This window comes from Ursus arctos, unplaced genomic scaffold, assembly GCF_023065955.2.
Source record: "Ursus arctos isolate Adak ecotype North America unplaced genomic scaffold, UrsArc2.0 scaffold_2, whole genome shotgun sequence".
NCBI lineage: Eukaryota > Metazoa > Chordata > Mammalia > Carnivora > Ursidae > Ursus > Ursus arctos.
The window spans coordinates 40,597,547-40,619,003 of record NW_026622874.1 but is presented as its reverse complement, the minus strand read 5'-3'; the positions used below and the strand labels follow the sequence as shown (position 1 = coordinate 40,619,003).

Below are 21,457 nucleotides of genomic sequence, written 5' to 3'. Positions count from 1 at the left end.
TCTTAACCAGGCTGTGGCCATTCAGCGCTGCCGCCTTCCTCTGGACAGACAGCCTGGAATAGGAAGGTAGGACAGGCTGTGTGGCCTTGGGAAGTCCCTCACACCCTTTCGTTTCCTCATCTGTAAAATGAGGGGCCGGGCAGGTCGAGCTTGAAAGCCTCCTCCAGCTCTGATGTCCCGTGACTGGGAATGTACCCAGAGCGCATGATTTATTAATGCCTTTTTCTCCCCGGGAAATGCAAAAGAGCAGTCGGAGGCAGCGTGGGGACAGGTCTCGCCAGGTGGCCCAGGGCATTCCTGGGAGCTGGCAGAGCCACAGGTATCCTCTGCCCTTCTTGGAAGACTCCCGACTGCACAACACACGGAACCGATGCCACCTTACTGTCCCAGGCTTGAGCGAGTGCTGGAGAGTGGCGGCCAGGGGCCTGCAGGCCAAGCGGGAGGAAGAGGGTGGGCGCACGAGCCCTGTCTCCCATCTCTGGCCCACACCCTGGAGGGGACGTGCAGGATGGGTCTTGGTGGGGTGGGGGACCTCCCCAAGATAAGCCCTTTAGTCACTTGGCCACCGGTGGTGGCTTCTGTCACTCTGGGTGTGACAGGGTCAGGTTGGCAGTGTTGGCTAAGACAGCAGCGTCATCTGCCTTGGGACTGTGCCTCAGGCCAAGTCTGGTGCCCCTTCTACCCAGTGTCCCAGCTTCTCAAGCCCTTTGAGCTCCCACCCTTGGCAGTCTGGAGTGTCATCCCCCAAAACTGCAGGGACTCAGGCTCCTGGCCTCGGACTTTGGGACACTGGTTTTCAGTCATCTGGGTAGGTGGCAGGGGCCTCTAGGGGGCATCGAGGACAATGTCAGGGTCCAGCTGTGTGGCCCCTCAGGAAAGTAGGGGAGTTCTTGGTCCTGGGTCTGGCTCTCTCCTTAGACCGAGGGATGTTGATGTTTATGCTTCGTCCTACTGCAGCCCATTGGTGTCCAGTGTCCCCACTGGGCTAGGCGTCTGTGCCCAGGGGGTGGGGTCCATCTGCGGGACCAGAGCGCCATCTTCCCTGATGTGCAGATACATGTTTCAAACCCCTTCTTTCCATGGGCCTGTTCCTTCCGTCCAGGCGCCTCAGCGGGCCCAGGCATAGGGCGCAGTATCATCATGGAAGTTACTGCCTGGTACGTTTTGATTTAAAGAAAAAAAATCCTTGCCCAGGTTCTATCCTGTGGCAGAATATGAAATATCCTACCTCCTACAAAAAAAGGGCACTGTTTAAAATAGGTATGAAAGCCAGCCATTCTCAGGCACAGTGTTGGGCCACCGTGGCATCAGGAAGGGACCAGGGCCAGCTGGCTGTGTCCATCAGAGGTGGGTGTCCGGCTGTGGCAGAGAGGGAGGGGTGCCAAGATCAGAGGTCCAGGTAGCCTACGAGGACCAGCATCGCCACGGACGGGGAGAGGATGGTGCCAGGATGTTGGGCCGGGCTGATTGCAGAGTTCTCCACCATCATGCTTGTGCCTGAAACCAGCAGGTGGAAAAGTGGGGCTGTGTCGGCTGGGCTTGGGGCCAGCCTGCCCCCGCCCCCCCCCCCCCAGGACAGGATCCAAACCTTGGCTTAAGGGGACTCGGGGAGGGCAGCCACAGGGCGGGAAGTTGTTCTCAGCCCTGCCTCTAGAACATTTTGTAAGACCTGTGCTTCTCCGGTCTCGAGACCGGCCCTGTACCCCGTGAAAGAAGCTCACTCCTCCCAGGCCCTCAGGGACGTCTGGGGGTGGGGGAGGGGTGGCGGCGAGGGCAGTGGCAGAACTCGGTTAGACTCGGTTCCTGCCTACCTTCCCCTTTCTCCTGGGGGTCTGGCTGAGTTGGGGTTGGTTTGGGTGGGAATGGTTCCTTCGCCAAGCATCTGGATAGACCCTGATGCTCCTGGGGGATAAGGTGGGGGAGAGACAGCACCTCCATTCCTCACGATGTGGACTTCTGCTGGGATCCCGTCCCCTCCAGGCCCTGTGGTCCGAATCTGCACCAGGGCATGGCCGATGTCTTCTGGAACGGCGATGTCTATCCAGTTCCTGCTGGTGAGGTGCAGCGTGGGAGTTGGGTGTAAGTCATTCTGGTACAGCATCTGTATGGGGAGGCGGTTAGCCAAGGTCGCGTTTACTTACCCCCGCTCATTCTCTCTTCCCCAGCTCTCAGTGCTGGTCCTCACCTTTCCTATCGCCCGTTGGCCAGGACCAGGCTCTTGAACAAGCTCCTCACTGGTGGGAGGAAAGCTTGCAAACAGCTGAACCATCTTTGCAGACTCCTTCGGCAGGAAGGACCCTCATACTTCCCCTAGTCCATCGCCGCCCCCTTGAGCCCAGCCTTCCCGAAGTCCTCCCTTCGGCCCCCTTTCTTCTGTCTCCGCTACAAGCTACCTGCGTTTTGTGGCCCCAACAATCCCGAACTCTGCTTATGTCTGACTTGGAGCCCTCTCGCTCCACACTGCAGCTCGCTGTGTCCCCTGGAAATGCAGAGGAGCTGTGCCTGACCACTCAGTGCCTGGTGAAGCCCTTCCTTACCTTATAGCCAGTGACTGCGGACTCATTTCGGAGAGGAACCACAGGATCCCACTTGATACTAAGACTGGAGCTTGAGAAAGTCCAGGAGATGTTGCCAGGAGGGCGCTGTGGGGCTGCCGGAGGGGGGAGAAAATTGAGAAATGTTCCCAATGTTTGCTCACCAGCCACCCCCTTGCCTTAGCCCGTCTTTTTCTAGGTGTCTGCCCACAGCCGTTACACTCAGAACATTCTATCACAGCTGCCTAAGAAACAAACCACGTGAAAATCCAAAGGCTGGAGAAGGGAGAGGTACTTCAGAGGTCATGAATTCTACTCCCTATTTTCATTAGTCTTTTTTTTCCCTAAAGATTTTATTTATTAAAGAGAAAGAGAGAGAGTGCACACGAGCTGGGGGAGGGGCAAAGGGAGAAGGAGAAGCAGACTCCCTGCTGAGCAGGGAGCCCAATGCAGGACTTGATCCTAGGACCCTGAGATCATGACCTGGGCCGAACGCAGATGCTTAACCGACTGAGCCACCCAGGAACTCCCTATTTTTATCAGTCTTGCTGCCTTGTTTCTGTCCAGCCCGGGGCTTGTGGGCTAGAACGTTAGTCTTATCGCCGGGGAGAGAGGGGTCCCAGAGGCACTCCCACCCCCGGAGACAGACTCACGGGGTTTCATGGTGGTGGCATTGGCAGAAGGGCTAGCGGGCCCAGTGCCTGCCCGGTTGTAGGCCCGCACGGTCACGTGGTACTTGGTGTTGGGGTGCAGGCCAGTGACTCGGGCCCTGGTGTCCAGCCCTGCTGTTCTCACTCGGTCGGCGGCTGCTTCTTTGTCCCCGGCCCTCCAGTAGCGGATCTGAAAGGGGCAGGGGGAACCCTAGGGTCAGCAGCTAAGCCCACACCTCAGGGCCACCCTGACCCTGACCCTGGCCACCGACATTCTGTTCCTCTCCTATTCCCTCTGGTCCTCGTAACTCAGTCTCAAGTCTCAGAACCTGGACACTGGGTCGTGAGCTCCAAGACAGCAGGGACAGGTGTGAGTCGCTGCTGCCTTCTTGGTGCCCAGCAGAGAGCCCAGGCCAAGGGAAGCGCTCGCTACCTGGGTGGAATGAGGCGGTGAGTGGACAGGTGATGCATGGGGCTGCACTCCACCTAGGGATGGCCTGCGGGAGCCCAACCCCACTGAATTCTCTCAGGGACTCCGGGGGGCTGTGCTACAGGATAGGAAATGCATCTCCATGCTTGCAAAGTAGTCTCCACCCCCACCGGCAAGCTTAGGATGACTGCCCAATAAATATGCAAACCATCATCAAATTAGACCCTGTTAAATATTCGTCCACATCAGGGCACTCTGGTGTTATCTCCTCAGTGGGGCTTGCCTGTCCCATTGGGCTCAGACCCAGAGCTAAGGCTACTGGAACGGAACGTACTCCATCACCTGTACGCCCCGCCTGATCCTTCTCCTACAGGCAGTGACATTTCTTGCTTTCCCTTCTTACCCTTCCTATTTATTTATTTATTTATTTATTTGACAGAGATAGAGACAGCCAGCGAGAGAGGGAACACAAGCAGGGGGAGTGGGAGAGAAGGAAGCAGGCTCATAGCGGAGGAGCCTGATGTGGGGCTCGATCCCATAACGCCGGGATCACGCCCTGAGCCGAAGGCAGACGCCCAACCGCTGCACCACCCAGGCGCCCCCCTTCTTACCCTTCCTATTGCTCCCTCTTGCTCTCCATTCACTCCACAAGATGCCCCAGTGCCGCGTCACTGGGGGCTCAGACCTCAGGCCAGAAACTGCTGGGCCCACAGTTCCCAGGGACAGGATGACCAACGGGTGCAAAGAGGGGCCCATGCTCTTCCCTGCAGGCTGACGATGCTAGGCTAACTGGGCTCTGGCATGAAAGGGGCAGGCATGTCCCTTCCAGAACCCGCGCCTCCTCCCCTGGGCTCCCACAGCTCCCAGGGCTGGCTCTAGGCAAGCGCTTAACTTCCAGGCTGTCCACAGGTCAGGCTCTCGCTCTGGACGTCAGCCACAGGGGCTTGGCTAAGGCTGCCTCCCCGGGGTGGCCCAGACTGCGGGCAATTTCCCACGTCAGGGAAGGAGCGATCCCAGGAGGACCGACTAGTGAGCTGTGAGGTGGCCCCAGCCCCCTTCCTCTCCCAGGTCCCAGGTCAGTGCTCACCTCATACCCCAGGAGGATGCCATTCGTGTCCTGCTGCCCGGGTTCCCAGGTCACGTTCATCTCTGAGGATGAGACCCCCTTGGCCCAGACCTTGGTAGGGGCCACCCTGGGCTCTGGGGACCGATACAGAATGGGTTTGGATTCCCCGGGGCTGTTCTGTGTCCTACAGACAAGCTGCCAACCGGGACTGCCCTTGCTTAGGATTTTCGAGAGCCCAAGGCCCCGGATGAAGGTCACATGGGGGTTCCCACAGCATCCCCGAGGCCTGCTTCTCTTCCCAGGGAGCCTCTTTCCCTCCCCACCCCTCGCCCGCCCCGCCGCCCCGGGGGGGGGGGGGTGGTAGACAGGGTAGCCAGGGCTGGGAACGAGGCCAGGTGCCCTCTTCCCCCTCTGGTGGAATTGAGCTGGGGTGCGAGCAGCAACCCCCCCCCCCCCCCGCACACCCCACGGACCCGTCGCTGGGCGGGGCAGGGCTGGGAGAGGCCTGGCGGCCGGGACGGCCCACCTTCCTCTGCGGAATACACGAGCGCGGTGAGGCTCTCGGGCCCGTCCCCGCGGCGGTTGTAGCCGCGGATCTTGACCTCGAAGGGCGTGTAGGGCCGGACGCTGTCGTTGCTGTAGACGAAGTGCTGGGCGTCGGCGCCGGGCACCCGCGCGGTCTGCCAGCCGCTGCTGCCCTGCCTGCGGAAGGACAGCACGTAGCCGAAGCCGTCTCCGTTCTGGTACTCCCGCGACATGGGCTGCGGGGCAAGAGCGTGGCGTGGGCGAGGGGCCGCGGGGCGCTGCCCTGCCCGGCCTCCTGCCCCAGCCCGCCATGGCCAAGAGGGGCGGCCCCGGGGTTTGCATCCTGCAGTGCGCGGAGCAGAGGGGAGAGGATGCTGCCCGCCCCGAGTCGGGGCCGCGAGTGGCCTCTGTCTGGGTCCTGTCTACCCGCAGCGCAAAGCCGGGGATGAGTGGGGACGGGTCGGGGGCAGGACCTGTCCCTCCAGAGAGCTTCTGCCCCGTCCCCACAGCTTACCGTCCAGTTGACGATGAGCTCTCCGGGGGCTCCACCCCCTCCGCTGAGTCCCGAGGGTGCCACCGAGGGTGCTATCAGGGCCAAGACACAGATGTGGCTTGTGAATGGGCAGTGACGGGCAGAAGCCTGGCGCCTGTGCCTGTGCAGCAGACGAGGACGGGGACACCCCTTCAAACTGGCCCTAGTTGTGTCCTCCAGCGGGCCCTCGGCGTGTGGGCTCTGGAGTCAAGGGAGACCGGACATCAAGTCCCACTCTGCCATTTACTAGCTGTGTGTCCTTGGGCAAGTTACTTAACCTCTCTGAGCCTGATTCCCCTCTCCTTAGGATGAGGATAATAATGTTTCTCTCAAAGGGCTCTAAGAAGACTAAAATTAAACAAGACGGTGCCGAGCTCGCGTGCCAGTCCATGCTCCGTATAGTCAATGCTCCATAAATTATCTTCGTCTTCTTCTCTCCTGTCAGTTTAAACTAAATAAAAGAGACCAACTCCAGTTTGCTCTAAAATGAGGGGAATAAATAATCTGGAACTGCAGTCAATGCAGAAAATATTTCCTTTGGGTTACAGGGGGTTTTATTATTATTTTTCTCTTCATGGCAGATTTAATTTCCTAATTGTCTCTAGTATTCAACAAAGCTGATATTAAAACAAGTCTCTATTTAATTAGATCACGAATCTTGGCAGGGGGTAACTTGGCTGAACGTCAAAATAGTTCCACAGAGAATCCAGCAAGGGGAAATTTATCACTTGATTCTATGCCAGTAGTTTAGGGCCTTGTAATGTGCAAGGGCTGCTTAACCACGTTGCCCGTGCGATCCTGTGAGGTGGGCGTTCTTATCACCCTTGTCAAGCGAGAAGACCAAGGCCCAGAGAAGTTAAGTGACTTGCCTAAGGTCACACAGCTAATAAATGGCACAGTTTAAATTTGAACTCAACTCTTTTGATTTCAAAGCCCATCACCTTTCTTCTGCATCATAGCTGTCTTTTGCTTACCAACTCCTAGGATACCAGAATGAAGGAGACCACCCCCCACACCTCATTTGTCTAAGAAGTTCAACCAAAGAAGGGGCTCTTTCTGGAATTCCTTACTCTGGAGAGGTACCAGTTAAAAATGTTGACTGATTGGAGAGTTGGCCTGGGCCATATGGGAAACCATGTTTAAGGGACAGAAGAAAGCAGACCATTACTACCCATGGGAGGGGGGAAGCCTGGGTGGGCAGGGAAGGGGAGATAGGGTCCTGATTCCATGTTGCCCATCTCAAAACCCCAAGGCTCTCATTCTGGACCTTCAGCTGTGAAAGTCTCAGAGGGCAGGCAGGTGCCTCTCCTAGCTTCTCTCCCCTTCCTTCCCCACTCAGGATGTGACCCTTACCTGCCTTTCAGGGAGGCTTGTGGGAAGACTGTCCATTCCACCTGCTCTAAAGGATTTAGAGACACTGACTTCTTCCCTACACATGCACACGCACGCACACGCACACATACACACACGCACACGTACACACGCGCATGCACGTGCACACGCACACACACCCCTCCCTCATTAACTGATTTCAGCAGCTCATGCACTACCAGGGAGGACATGTGCCCATCACCCCGTGGTCCTGGGTTCAAGTCCAGGCTCTGCCAATGTGACTCTTCTCTTCTCCAGACTTTGATTTTTCCATTAAAAAAAATACTTAAACCTTTTATTTTGAGATCATCGTAGATTCACACGCAATTGTAAGGTTGGCCCATTTTTTAAAATGAGGAGTTTGGACTGGATGGTTCTTCCAGCCCCGAGAGGCCCAGGCTGTGGCCCCAGGTGCAGCAGCCCTGCCCTGACTGTGTCCCTTTCTCATCTGTTTTGTTAGGAGTCTGAAGCCTGGTGAGCAGGGTTGGAACTCCCATAATTGCTGCTCCCCTGGGGTTCCCTTTCAGGACGGTTAGGGGCTGTGCCCTGACGTTACTTCTCTTTGGGACCCCCAGGACTCTGACCTGCTTCCTTGGTCCGGATTTTGCTAGAAGGCCCACTGGGCTCCCCTGTGCCCAGGATGTTGCTGGCTAAGACCCGGAACTCATAGTCCATCCAGGGCGTGAGGCCCAGCACCTGGGCAGTCTCGGCATTGCCCTCGATGTTGGTGGGATCTGCAAGGGACCCGGAGTCAGTGTGCTGGCACTTGTTAGTCTAGATGGAAAGGGCCTGACTCACCTCGTATCCAGCCCTCTTGGTGGTGCCTGCCATGCGCTCAGTGCTCAGCACCTCTTTTAGAAAGGATGGGAAAACTAGCAGATTTCCTTCCCTGGGGGCCTTTGTTGACATTGTGTACATTGGGGGAGCCCCAGAGATGGTCTGTCAATGTTCCAAGGGCACAGACTGAGAGCTCCCTTTTCCAGCTGTCTTCCCTCTCTTGCCGTCCCTGAGACCGCCTCCCCCAAGGGCCGGGAGCTCCGTGCAGGCAGAGGACCTAAGCCTGTCGCTCTCTGGAGTTCCGGGCTCAGCCAGGCCTTATCAGCACTGACCTGGGTGGAGCCTCGCACTTACTGGTGCGAACCTGCTTCCACTTCCCTGCAGGTACAGTGCGGGCTTGCAGGGTGTACTTGGCAATGGGGCTGTGGTTGTCGAAGCCTCGGCTCCAGCTGAGCTGGACGGTGGTGTCGCCAATGTTCCTCACCACCACGCCTCCTGGGGGACCTGGTGGACCTGCACCAGGGGGTCAGAGCACAGTGAGTCAGAACTGGGCAGCTTCAAAATTGAGCCCATCTCCTCCAGGCTGGCTTGGGCTGGTGCAGTACCCAGAGGGGGCAGCAGAGGGCGCAGCAAACAGGCATGCGGTGGGTGGGCCAGGCATGGGGCAGCAGTGAGTGGCAGATGGGGGGCTGGGAGGTTGGAGAAATGTGTCCCAGGATGGAGAGGCTCACAGAGGCCTTCACATAGAGATGTGTATAGATTTCCCAGCACCAGGCTTTGAAAACTTCTGGCCTCAGCAGAGTTCTCCAGTCTTGGGAAGTAGATTTTTATAACTGTGGCTTTGGAGGAGGAATATTCTATTCACTTAGGACCTTCAAAAAACCATGGGATAGGTTCGGCTCTGGGGACTTAGAAGCCCTTCTCTCTCAGAGGCCCTTCCCCACAGCTTTCTGGGAGACGAGGGAGTTAGAGAGCAAAGGTCAGAATAGTCCAGTTGGCTCCTGAGGGATTTGGGGCAGGGCCGGGGTGGGAAACCCCATCACCTCGGACCAGGACTGTGGCCTCCTTGGACGCACTGTCCACCACCGTCTGGGCCATGCACGTGTACTTCCCGCCATGTCGCAGCTGGGCATTGAGGATGGTCAGATCCCCAACTGTTTCCTTCTGCACATGGGGGACAGAAAGTGGGGAAGGCAGGTCAGAGGAAGGGGCCTTGGCCAGTGCAGTGAGCCATGAGGTAGGGCTTGGAGTCCCCTGCTCCGTTTTGTCCATGGACCCCTCAGCATCTCGATGTTTCTGTCTGTTCAGTGGGAGGAATCAACTACTCCTCTCTTAGAACCACGGGACTAAACAACAGTTTGTTAACCATGGTCCAAGCTGATGTTGTCATTTGCATTGGGTTCAGGATAACAAGAACAGTAGTGGGGAAGGAGCCTTGCTGGGCGGCTGGCATTCCAGGTTTGTCCCTAACCCTCTCCTAAATACATGGTCTTCAGGTGGGATCCAGGGAACGTCTAAGGGAGGGGGTTCTTCTGAATCCAAGGATGAGCTTGCCATGCATGGCATTCCTGAGGGAATGGGGAAAGGCTCTGGGCGTGTCATGGTTAAGGACATCCTGGGTCCTCTGTCTGTCCAGAAGGAGGGAGGAGCCATCGGTTGTCTGGCTTCAGGTCTTACCGCGCTGGCCCTCCGGTAGTGACCCCCAGGCTTATCGAAGTCGATGGGGAAGTCATCCAGAGTCCAGATGAAGGTGAGGTCCATGGTGGGGTCATGGGAGGCATGACATTGCAGGGTCAGGCTATCTCCCAAGTTGATGTCCGCACTCGAGGGGGCTAGAGTGATCTTGGTTGCATCTGCCGAGGACAACGACGTCCCTGGGTGGGTGGGGGAGGAAAGAGGCCCAGGCAGGGGCAGCAGGGCAGCAGGAGAGGGTTCGTCCCTAAGCCCCGGGAAAGAGAAGAGGCAGCATGGCCGACAGGCTCTTGACCTCCCAGGAGCCTCCTGAATGTGTCAGAAGGAGGCAGGAGTAGATTCTGGATGATGGCAAGGGGGTGGTCCCAAATGAAGTCCAACTGTGGGGTAGCCCCAAAACCAAACTAGGAGGAAGGTGGGAACACAAGAGCAGGGTGGCGAGGATGGACTGGCGCCCTGTGGCGTCTGAGCCACCTGCCCTCCGCCAAGCCACACCCCTCACCTCGCACAGATAGGATGCCCGTGCTATTGGCTTTCCCCATGAAGTTCTCAGCAAAGCAGGTGTATTTGCCTTCATCTGACCGACTGATGTTTCTTATGATCAAGGTGCCATCCGGCGTTACAGTCACTCTGCAGCAGGGAGAAAGCAGATCTGGCCAACCTGGGGTCACACTGTCATCGTCGCGGGAAGGGGACTCGCCCTTATAGTGGATGAGGAGGAGCAGGACCTGGTCTGGGTGGAGTAGGGCTTGTACCTGCTGCTGTTGACCAAAATCTCAGTGCCTTTGCTCCAGAGCACCACGGCCTTCGGAGCCGCCCGGGGCTGGCAGGGGATAGCGATCTCTCCCCCGCGGGCTGCAGGGATCAGCCGCTTTACAGGGTTCAGCCTGAAGTCGGGGGCCAGGGCTAGAAGGAAAGGGGAGTGCCCTGCAGTCACCAGGGAATCCTAACACTGCCCGTTGCCTTAATGAAGAGGTCCCCCGGCTCCATGCTACACACTTCACGTACCCTCCGAGGCCAATCCGTGCGTGACTTCCAGCAGCACCACTGCCAAAACACACCCAGGATCCAGCCCCTTCGGGTCACCCCCTCCCAACGGCCACCACGCTGATGCAAGCCACCAAATCTCCTGCAGAACTACTGAAAAGCCCCCTAGTCGGTCTTCCTGTTTTTGCACTTTCTTTCTACAATCTCCCCCACCTAGCGGCCTTCTATATCTTTTAAGAAACTTAAACACTCAGGATGAAGTCCAGCTCCCCACAAGGGCTCACAAACACGACCCCCCTCTCCACTCGACGCTCACACCAATTTCCATCAGTTATTATGCTCCAGTCACCTGGGCCATTTTCCATCCTTTGAGGATACCAAAGTTTTTTTCCTGCCTCAGGACCTTTGCACTTGCCATACACGTTTGCTTAAAAACCCCTCAGACCTTTGTACGGCTGGCTCCTTTTGAACACTCGGGTCACACCCCAAATGTGACTTCCTCCAAGAGGTCTCCCCTAGCCACCCCATCTAACTGGCCCACCTTCCTCCTACCACTCTGCTCAATTTTTTTTATACTGTATTTTCTTATGGCTGTCCAAAATTTTATAATTACTTGATTTTGTGATTGTCCCTCTCTCTCCACTGGATTGTAAGGTACTTGAAAGCAGAGACCTTATCTTTCATGTTCACTCCTTAGAAGGAAAGGGGAGGTGTTGAATAAATATTGGTTAAAGGAACGAATAAATGAACGAGTCTTAGTTAAGCTCACTACAACCTGATGAGGTAGGTATTACTACACCCATTTTACAGATGAGAAAACCAAGGCCGCATGAGCTCAAACCACATAACTAAGAACCCTAGCACCAGCTGACATTTATTGGGCATCTGTTGCATGACAGACGGGTCCTCTCTGCTTTACCTCTATCTCATCTGCTCTTCCAAACAGCCGCACAAAGGCGGGACTATTATTGCCCACCTTTTATACATCAAGAAACTGACACACAAAATATTAAGTTGCCAAAGGTCACGTAGCGGAAGGGGCTGGTTTAAACACAAATCTAATTGATTTGGTTGCCAATGATTTTTGCCCCCTTATTTTCACGGCAGCTGACACTTTAATCGTGCCAGACGTGGTACAAGCCAGAGACCCTGTCTTCTGGGAGCTCCCGATCTAGCGTCTCATCTCCTTCCTTCAATCCCTCTGTTCTGCTCAGAAGCCGCTGGAAGACTAAGGGAAGTTGCCCGCGTGTATTTGAGTGTTTAGAAACGCCGCAGTTCAGAACTCTTAAAGCCCCTCCCCGCGTGTCCTTGCCGACGTGCCCTGCCTCCCTGGGCCCGTACCTTGCACGGCCAGCTCGGCGCTGGCATAGATGGTGCCGTGCTTGTTCTCCGCCACACACTGGTACATGCCCGAGTCCTCCAGGCTCAGCTTGGAGAAGCGCAGGTCCCCAGCCAGCACCTCGACGCGGGGCTGTGCCCAAGAGAGCAGGGGCGGGGCATGAGGACTGCTGGAGGACCAGGGGGAGGGCTGGGGGCAGTGGAGACTCTAGGCTGCCACTCTCCCATCTAAGGGGCTCATTCGCCCAGTCCCATCTCAGGACCTCCTGGAATCCCAGGACTCGGGTTCCCCCGGCCCCTGCCTATCAGCACCCTGAAGCCAGAGGGACAAGGTGACCTACTCAGGACCACACAGTGATTCTGTGACTGACTTGTGCCTGGATCCAGGTCTCTGGACCCTCCAGTCAGGACTCTATCCAGATGACCAACCCGTGGCCATGTGAATCTGGGATGGAAAGAAGCACCTAGAACCACCCGCCCCGTGGCGCCCTAACGGTCCCAGAGAGGCTGCCAATGGTGCAGAGTGGGGGAGGAAAGTCTGGAAGGTGAGGGAACCAGGTGAGCAGAGGACAGCTGATGTGTGGGAAGCCCCAAGTCTCCTACCTGGGAGGCCAGCGGTTCCCCGTTCCGCAGCCAGCGCACCGTGGGCCGGGGCTTGCCAGCCGCTGCACAGCCCCAGCGCAGGTTGGAACCGATGTCAGCCTCCATGTCTGAGATCACCTTCAGCCACTCGGGCTGAGCTGCGGGGAGAGAAACGGAGAGAAAGGCGGGAGGGCTGAGCTGGGAGGAGCCTCCGCCTGGTGCGGGACCAGGATTGCAGGGCTACAGTTCCCGTGACAGACAGCAGAGGGCGCCCCGGCATTCCGGGACGGGGTCTGGGGAGCAGCCGGGGGAAGAAAGTCGGCACTAGGTGTCTGTGCAGCGGCTGTTCTAGCAACTTAAATCATTCTAGAGCCTTCCACGTGCTCCCTGCAACCCCAAGTGAAGCTCTGAGCTTCTGTTTCTTCTGTTTCCACACCCAGTGCAGTCCTGGGGCAGGAAGGCTGAAGCAAGGGGTCACCCAGTCCCCTCCTTGACTTTTCTATCTGCTTCCTCAGGGACAAGAGTGAAGGCAGGGGGAGGGGGTGTCCCAGCTGTGTACCCTGCACGATGATGCGGCCCTGGACGGTGTCGCGGCCCTTGGAGTTCTCCGCCTCACACTCATAGGTGCCCTCGTCCTCGAAGCTGACGCTGGGTATCTGCAGGGTGGGCTCGGCGGTGGCCCACTGGGGGGACAAGGAGCCGTCCACTTTGCGCCACTTGATCTGGGGGACGGGGCTGGCAGGGGAGACAAAGCCAGAGCGGGTGGGCTGTGCTAGGCAGACTCTCCGTACCTGCAGCTCCTTGCACAAAGATTCTCACGCCCTCCTGAGGGGCTGGGCAGGTGGGGGTGGGGAGGAGGGCCGGAGGAAGAGAGGCAAGGGGGGCGGGGCCTCTCCCAGGTAGGCTCAGAGCACAGGCAGGGGAGAGGCAAGAAGTAGGGTTCCTCTCTCCTTTCCTCTCCCCTGCAGTAATTGTGACACCGGTGAACTTCCTTGTGGTCTGTACCCTGAGGCTGGCTTGCCCTCCCTGCCCCCACCCTGTACTGGTCACCGTGACTCTTCTGGGACTGCCCTCCTCAGCAGTGGCCTATGACCTGGGGCTTTATGGGTCCCCTTCCCCCTCTACCCAACAGGGCCTTGCCTTTACTTTTCAAAAGGGCTCTGGTTATTAGTAATTTGTGTACTAAAATGGACTATGGTATCAGTGAGTCTGAAAGGGTTAATATATTACCTTTCCATGTGCTTTTTTTTTTAAAGTACGCTCCACACCCAGTGCCCAGCGTGGAGCCCAATGTGGGGCTCAAACCCAGGACACTGAGATCAAGACCTGGGCTGAGAGCAAGAGTCAGACGCTTAACGGACTGAGCCACCCAGGTGCCCCCCATGTGCTTTAAATATGAATTTTCCGGAAGCCCGGTAACTTTTCACAAAGCCGGGGCATCCTGGGTAACCACAGGAGATATGAGGAGAGAGGGGACCAATGTGCAGAACATTGTTCTACAATCATTTATCAAGCACCTGCTATTTGCTTAGCCCTGTTCCAATGAATCCTTTCTCTGGGAGAGCAGGATTTCTACTGCAATTTTTAAAAAGAGAACTGTTAGCATGCACAGAGCACTCGTGAAATGCCAGGCACTGTTCTAGGCACGTCACATGTATTAACCCACTTAATCCTCATAGCAACCTTATGATGCAGGCACTGTTAATGGTGGTTACCACGTATGAACGAGGGCGCAGAGGCACAGAGAGGTTAAGTAGTTTACCCATGGGTCTCACAGCCAGCCAGTGACAGACCTGGGATTTGAACCAGGCAGGCCAGGGTGGGGTTCATGCATGGCGCTACCTGCCTCCAGCCGGGGGCGGGGGGGGCTGCATCAGCCCCCTGAGCCTGTCCCGCATTGCTGGGAGCACCCAGTATGTCAGGCCCCTGGCGTGCATGACGCTTCACTCAGAGAGACGGTGCTCAGTGAGGGGTGGTCCCTACCCACTGTGGGCCCGCTGTGCTGCTAGACCCTGCCTGCCCTCTCCCTGGGGTCACCTGGGCCCCAGAGGGGCTCTGACAGGCTGTGCCCTGGCCTGCCCCCTCCCTCCTCCACCACTCACTTCCCGAAGGCGAAGCACTCCAGGGTGACCTGCTGCCCTACCAGCGCATAGGTCTCTGCAGGGAACCGGGCCTTGATGCTGGGTGCGAAGAGCCTGGTATCTGGGGGGAGAGGGAATTTGCAGATAGAAGGCAAACGATGCAAACCAGGGCTCCTGGGCTTCGGATCTCAGAGCTGACTCCTTCTTGACCCCGATTCCCCTTGGGAGCCTGGGCCAGGGTCTGGGGCCCTGCAGCTGGAGGACCCAGCAGGGGTCCAGGCCCCAGACCCTGGGCTCTGCGAGCCCCTCTTCACAACCTCCAAGGGGAACCCTCTTTTCCCAATATCCGCCGACCCTCTCAGCTCTCCCCTCCCCACCAGGCCCACCGACCCTGACCTTCAGCAGCCAGGTTGAGCTGAGCGAACTTGCTGAAGACACTCTTGGTGGAGAAGTCCATGTGGCTGGTGGCTAGGCAGGAGTAGTTGCCCAGGTCTGAGGCGTTGGTCCGGGCAATGTACAGGTTCCCTGTGGTCTGGGACACGAAGTGACGCCCGTCCGTCGGGATGAAGTTGGGGAATTCGTTGAGGAGCCAGCGGTAGGACAGGCCTATAGGATGCAGGGAGTTTGAGGAAACCAGGGAGCGCTGGGCTGACGGGGCAGCTGCGGGTGGGACCATCAGCATGCTGGCGGGGATCTCTAGCCCTAGTCCCAAGGGCCCCGGGCTCCGAGCTGGCGCGGCGGGGAGCCCTAGAAGACAGATGTGACTGTGCTCCTGTCCTCGGGGTGCTCCCGGTCTGGAGGCAGGGCACAGAGCTAGAAGACGACAGACCCGCGAAGGAAACACAAGATCATTTTGAGCTGGGGAGCCAGGGGTCCGTGCTTCCAAGGGCCACTCGCTACCTTTCACTCCGTCCCCGAGTGACTGGAGGCCCCTCCTGTGCCCTCTGTCTAAGCATGGGCCGGGGTCCCGACTCACCCGGGTAGTGGGCAGGTGGGTTACAGGGCAGCATCACGCCCCAGCCTTCGTGGGTTCTCACCGGGTCTCGCTCCTCCTTGGAGAACTCCTGCAGAACTGGAGGTAGAGAGCAGGCACTCGGGCACCGTCCTCCAAGCCTGGGGCCCTCTCCCCAGTTCAGCCTCCATGGGATGTAGTCACCTGCCCTTTCCGGACACTTTTCCCCGCCCCCTATTGTCCTCCCCCGAAGCGTCCTGGCGCCCCACGGGTCTCACAGCCAAAGCGGAGAACAGCTTCCCTGCTGACGACGGTGCCCACTGGGTTGGAAGCCAGGCACTGGTAGACGCCTGCGTCCTGGGCCTTGGTGGGGTTCATGATGACCAGGTTGCCACCCACCAGCTGGTGGCGGGAGCCTGGCTCCAACTTCATCTCGGTGCCGTTCATCTTCCACCTGCAGCAGGGGGCGGAGGGGGGCCCTCCTGAGTCCCGCTGGGCTGGAGCCAGCCTGGGAACAGGGCTGGGGTGAGGCTGCCCGGGGCCTCCAGTACCCACCATGGGGGCCTCACCTATAGGTGGCTGGAGGGCTGGCCCGGGCACGGCACGCCAGCGTCACCTTCTCCTCCGTGGACTCTTCTGGGAATAGCAGACCGAGGGGCTGGTCTTCAAAGACTGGCCCAAAGGTGGCTGGAGAACCCCGGGCTGAAATCTGAGCTGTAGATGGGGGACACCACCAGAGGCCTCAGGGCCTAGGGCCCAATCGGGCAGTGCTGTCCGATAGAACGTTCTGTGATGACGGCAAGATGCCATTTTCTGCACTGCCCAATACCGTAGCCACTAGCCCCAGCTATCGAGCCCTTGAAATGTGGCTAGTGCAGCCGGGGAACCAAATTTTGAACTTTACTGAGTTTTAATTAATTAAAACTCAAATTTCAGCAGGCCAGGCAGGCCCCAGTTAGTTGAGTCAATCACCCTTCCTACACTCAGGTATTGAGCACCTGCTGTATACCTGGCACCGGGCTAGACTGTGTTACAAAAACGAATAAGACACAGTCCCTCTTCTCCAAGGGGCTTGCAGTCCAGGGAAGGAGACAGAGAAGGACAGGACAAGGTGGTGAGAGCTGTAAAAGCAGCTGATGTTCTAGATGTAGGGCCCTTGGGGCGGAAGCCCCTGATCTGCCGGGTGTGAGAGGCCTGGGAAGTCAGTGGCCAAAGAGACAGAGAGGATGTGTGTCCCTGGGGCCTGGCGCTCCTGCGGCTCTCAGCCTCTCACTAGCAGTTACAGAGACTGCTGAGCCTCAACACCTTCACCTGTGAAATGGGAAGAATATGAACTCACCCCCCAGGGTCTGGAGGAGGGTTCAGTGTGGCACAGGGTGCGTGCTCTGGAAACGTCTGCGGGACCCAAGCTTGGAAGGTAGGGGAAGAAGGAAGGCTTTATGGGTGGGGTGGGGTGTGCAGGTGGCTTTGGGGGCATTTTTATACAGTTCCAGTGTGACAGTTCAAGAAAGCGAGGCCCAGGAGACGGAATGACCTGCTTGTGGTCACAAGGCAAGTCTGTGGTACACGTAGGTCTGGACCCTGGTCTCCTGAGTTTGCTGAGCAAATGGATATCCCTTGGGCAAACGGAGTTTTTATGCCTGGCCCCCTGCCCAGGCGGATGCCTCTTTCTCCAGGCCCCATTGTTCAGCCTCCCCAGGGCAGGGGCCACTAAGGCACAGGAGGCAGTGTTTCACACCTGCCTTCCCGCAGGGCTGGGGAGCGAGCTCTGTCTGCTGACTCGTGGGGCCCGGGGCCCGTTGTGCTTTGCCTTTGTGGTGTCAGGCAGGAGCCAATGAGCCAGGCCACCCCTAATTGGCTCCTACCCCTCCATGCAGCTGGTTTCAGGCCCTCCTTGGTGGGTTGTGGGGGGGGCGGGATCCCCATTAACCAATTAGTGCCTCCTCTCCCAGCGCATCCAGCTGTCTGCCCCTTTCTGGGGGGGTGCACCCCCATGCCACAGCTGAGGCCCAGCCCTGGACCCCGGGGAACGAGGGCAGCTGCTAGGCAGCTCTCAGAATGAGGAAGGAGGCAGGGCTCTCTGAAATGGCATCCCCCACCGCCCTCCCCACCACCCATCACTCTCTCTCCCGAACGCCCCAGGCCTCAGAGGCGGCAGCTAGTGGCGCCAGCAGCAGCTCGGTGAGAGCCCCAGCTTAATCCCAAGTTAATGATGGTGCTGGAGGGAGGGTAGGGACCCCTGCCCCAGCTGGGCCTGCCAGGCTGGCTGGGGAAAGAGGAGGGGCAGCGGCAGCCAGGCTGTTGGGAGCCACCTTGTATAATAGCCGCTTCTAGTAACTGCGGGGATGGCAGGGGGGTGGCTGGGTGGGCCTGGGGCACACTGAGGCTTTAAGACTGGCTTTCTTCCTGAAAAAGCTTGGTCTTCTTCATTCAGCATGTACGCACCCTCAGCCCAATATCCACCCACAGCTCTCGCCTACACTCACTTCCTTCCACACACACACACACACACACACACACACACACACACACACTTTCCTCTCGGAGCTACTCCCGCAGTCAGATACACGTTCGTGCACACATCTGTTTCCACGCACACCCAGCTGCCAATGTCCGCGTGTGCTTACACACACGCGTGTATGCGTACTGATAAAAGCAGGTGCTATTTGTTGAGTGCTTACTCTTTATCGGATGCCACGCTTCGTACTTCTTCTCCTCACCTCTTTACAACAGGCACTGCCATTTCCTTACTTCCCTCGTGTGGGAACCGAGATTGAGGAAAGTTCAGCAACTTGCCCCAAATCGCACAGCGAGGAGGAGCCGATCCAGGGATTTGGACCTTGGCCAGCAGCACCCGTAGCCGTGTCCTCAGCCACAGTGGCCGTGATTCTTCCCCTCGTCCCCATCGGAGCCGTCAGAGGCCCCATCGCACCCCCCCCCCCAGCCCCAGAGATGCCGCGTGGGCACTCCCTCCGGAGGGCAGCCGTGGCCAAGAGCCATCACGCTTGCTGGACGGCTTTCCACGCATATCTGTCACCCCCCCCCAAATGTAGCACCCGGTCCACACAGCCACTCATTGGCATTGCCACCCTCTTAAACACCCACAAACACACTCTCATTCACCCCACACCTTCCTCTGAGGCTGCGCTCACACCCACCACACACACACACACACACACACACCCTTCCTAGCTTGCCCCGTGTTCCACGTCCCCTCTGATTCTGATTCCCTGTTCTGGCAACTCTGCTCCCCCACACATGGGCATCTGGAAGCTTCAGAGGAAGGAGCTAGAGCTACGAGAACGTGGAGGGGCCTCTTCGCTGCCTTTCCCGGCCTGGGTGCCGGGACCCAAGGCTGCTTCTCTGGGGCAGGTTAGTGAGCGGAGCCCCGAGGGGAGACACCTTTCTGGGAGGGGTGAGAACCAGTGATGGGATATTCCACTGTTGTCTCTGGAGCTCGGGGATGTGGCAGACGGGTCCCCTCTCCCTGGGCCTTCCTGCATCTCCGGGTCTAAGAACCTGGCAGCTGCCCACACCCCCTGCCTCAGGTGATGTGGTCCCGGCCTGAGCTGTCCCCACCTGGGGGAGGGGGCAGTGCTGAGGACCCCCGGCGCCTCTCCACTGCTCTCTCGGGGGTGGCCGTCTGCTGCTCTGTGCAGCCTGGGCTCCCTGCCCCAGAGGCTTCTCTGGCCCGGGCCTGGGGGTGGGGGTGCTTGGAGGCCCTTGGGTCAGCCCCGTTTCCCTGCAGCCTCAGTGATTTGGGTGCAGGCCTGGGAGGCAGTTAGGAGGTAATGAGAAACATCTGAAGTGTGCCAACGGAGTCCTGCCCCGGGGAAACCGAACCTAAAATGTGCCGGCCCCGCAGGCCTGCAGGGGTGTGGGGCAGGGAGGTAGAGGGTAGGCAGCTAGGACTCCGGAAGGGTGGAGGATGGGTACTCTTTCTCCCATGGAGATCTTTCTGGAGGAAAAGCGTCTATTGATCTGAGCTGAGGGTCAGGGCGGAGAGGCCAAGCGGTGGTCCCAACAGGCCCCTCAGAGCAGCAGCAGGCAGCGGGGGACGTCCCTCCGGCTCTTGGACAGGCTGGGTCTCCCGCACCTCCTTCCCTGCATGCTCCCCAGCGGCCGGCCGGCCTGCTCGCTTCTGCCGGCCTCCCTCCAACGCTCTCACTACCTCACGGCACCCCTGGCATGAAAACTCTTGCTTGGGTCCCTGTGGCCTTCTGCCTCGGCCACCCCCTGCTCTGTCTCATGTCCTCTCACGTCCTGTACCTGGTCCGTCTGTCAGGACACAGCGTGGCCCTGGGGAGCCCTCCTAAAGTTTTGTGGTAGCGATCCCTGTCTCATGTCAGAGGACACTAGAGCAGTACGAGCCAATAGAACTCTCTGTGATGATGGAAATGTTCTGTAATCTGTGCTATCTGATATGGTTATGAGCCCTTGAAATGTGGCTTGTACAACGGAAGGACTAATTGTAAAATTTAGTTTACTGTCAGTTATAATAGCTCCACGCTGCTACGGCTGCCGAATTGGACAGCACAGCTCCCTAGGGGTTGCCGCTGGAGGACAAGAACATGGAGATCTGATCGTGCCATAATCTCGCTGTGTGGCCCAAGGCAAGCCTTGCCCTCTCTGGACCGTGCTGCTTTCATCTATATTATGGTGGAGACTCATTCTTTCTAACCTCGAAGGGAAGGGAAGATCCACAAATGGGAACATTTTAGCAAGGAAATGGCCTCAAAAATCTAAGTGCCACAGCAACGCAGAGTCAATGATTTCTAAAGTCATCGCTAAAATAATAGCAGTGGTAGAACAATAAAATCACCCTGCAGGGCTTCGGAGCCCAGATGAACCCTCTTACCTGGAGAGGAGACCAAGGCCACAGCGACCAGCAGCAGCAGGTGTGACTTCCTCCTGGTGGGTGTCCCCATGGTGGGCGTCCTGGGCAGCGATGGGGAGCAGAGGAAAGGAGGCTCAGCCCAGCGCGGGGAGAGTCCAGCTGGTGGCTGAGAAGGACCTAGGGAGGCAGAGGATGGGAAGGACTCCGAGCTGAGGAGCGCCCCTCCTGGCTCCCTCCTGGCTCCCTGGTACCAGGCGGTGCTTTTTCCCCAGCCTGGGGCGAGGCCAGAATTGCTCTGCACTCACCCTCCCCAGGCCTCCAGGGGAAGGGGCTTGGCTGTTACGGAGGAGCTCTTCCCAGGCTGAGTGCCTGCTAGGGGCCCCCTGGGAGTCTGGCTCTGCCCTGTACGTGCCCCCCCCCCCCCCGCCCCATGCAGCCAGCAGGGGTTTGCAAGCAGTGGCTAATTGGGAGGCAAGAACCCACCTGCCCCTCACCAGTAATAGCTCTTGATGTAGGGTCTAGAAGAGAACAGGACCGAGCCTGGGTGTGGGGAACATCTTCCTCCTTCAGCGTTTGGGGCCCAATTTCCCCTCCCCCTCCGCCACAGCTGCCTGGGTGGCGGGGCGATAAGTCCCTCTGGGAGCTGCATTAAGTCTCTCAGGGTCTTCCTTGTTTTTCTGGCCGTGAGGAGGAGTTTCATTGGTTTATTCACACCCTCTCACCTGGGTCCCCAGGTGAGGCACTTCCGTACTGCATGCCGTGCCGTGGAGCCCTGGCCTTGGCCCCTCAGCAGTGCTTCCCAACCAGGAGGGCCGATGGGCCCCCCCAGGCCTTCCAGGATCCAAGAGTTAATGTGGCTCCCAGAGGAGCCTTCCTCTTACACAGAGACTTGGTTAAAGGCTGGAACTCTGGAGAACTTGTTCCCTGGAGGGGGCGCCCAGAGCAAGTCAGAGCTCCCCTCCATCAGGAGGGCAGATGGGGCCTCATCCTGAGAGGGGCGGGCGGGCCGGCCTTTCCATCTCCTCCCATCTCCAGGCCCATGTTTTGAGATCTGGGGGTAGGGTGGAATCTCAGGGGTCTGCTTTTTGGTTTCAGAGGGAGCC

The 21,457-nt window shown here is 58.2% G+C and overlaps 1 protein-coding gene across 1 annotated transcript; it reads right to left on the bottom strand.

The window, feature by feature from the left end:
* Positions 1-212: 212 nt before the first annotated feature.
* Positions 213-20,524, bottom strand: CNTN2 (contactin 2). The gene is made up of 22 exons (XM_026480531.4): positions 20,376-20,524; positions 16,087-16,231; positions 15,796-15,971; positions 15,542-15,637; positions 14,962-15,171; positions 14,587-14,686; positions 13,044-13,219; positions 12,506-12,642; positions 11,906-12,035; positions 10,333-10,483; positions 10,080-10,207; positions 9,563-9,738; positions 8,929-9,049; positions 8,240-8,398; positions 7,693-7,842; positions 5,720-5,790; positions 5,207-5,441; positions 4,702-4,814; positions 3,188-3,374; positions 2,538-2,650; positions 1,933-2,101; positions 213-1,497 (listed from the first exon to the last, which is right to left on the bottom strand). Exons 1-22 carry the CDS (start codon positions 20,443-20,445, stop codon positions 1,388-1,390), a joined length of 3,123 nt encoding a protein of 1,040 aa, XP_026336316.2. The 5' UTR covers positions 20,446-20,524; the 3' UTR covers positions 213-1,387.
* Positions 20,525-21,457: the final 933 nt, after the last annotated feature.

Coding starts and splice junctions, on each gene's coding strand:
- CNTN2 (XM_026480531.4), bottom strand. CDS start 20,445: ATGGGGACACCCACCAGGAGGAAGTCACACCTGCTGCTGCTGGTCGCT. Junction 14,687..14,961: donor GCTCAACCTGGCTGCTGAAG/GTCAGGGTCGGT, acceptor CTCTCCCCCCAG/ATACCAGGCTCTTCGCACCC. Junction 13,220..14,586: donor GAGTGCTTCGCCTTCGGGAA/GTGAGTGGTGGA, acceptor CTCCCCTGCCAG/CCCCGTCCCCCAGATCAAGT.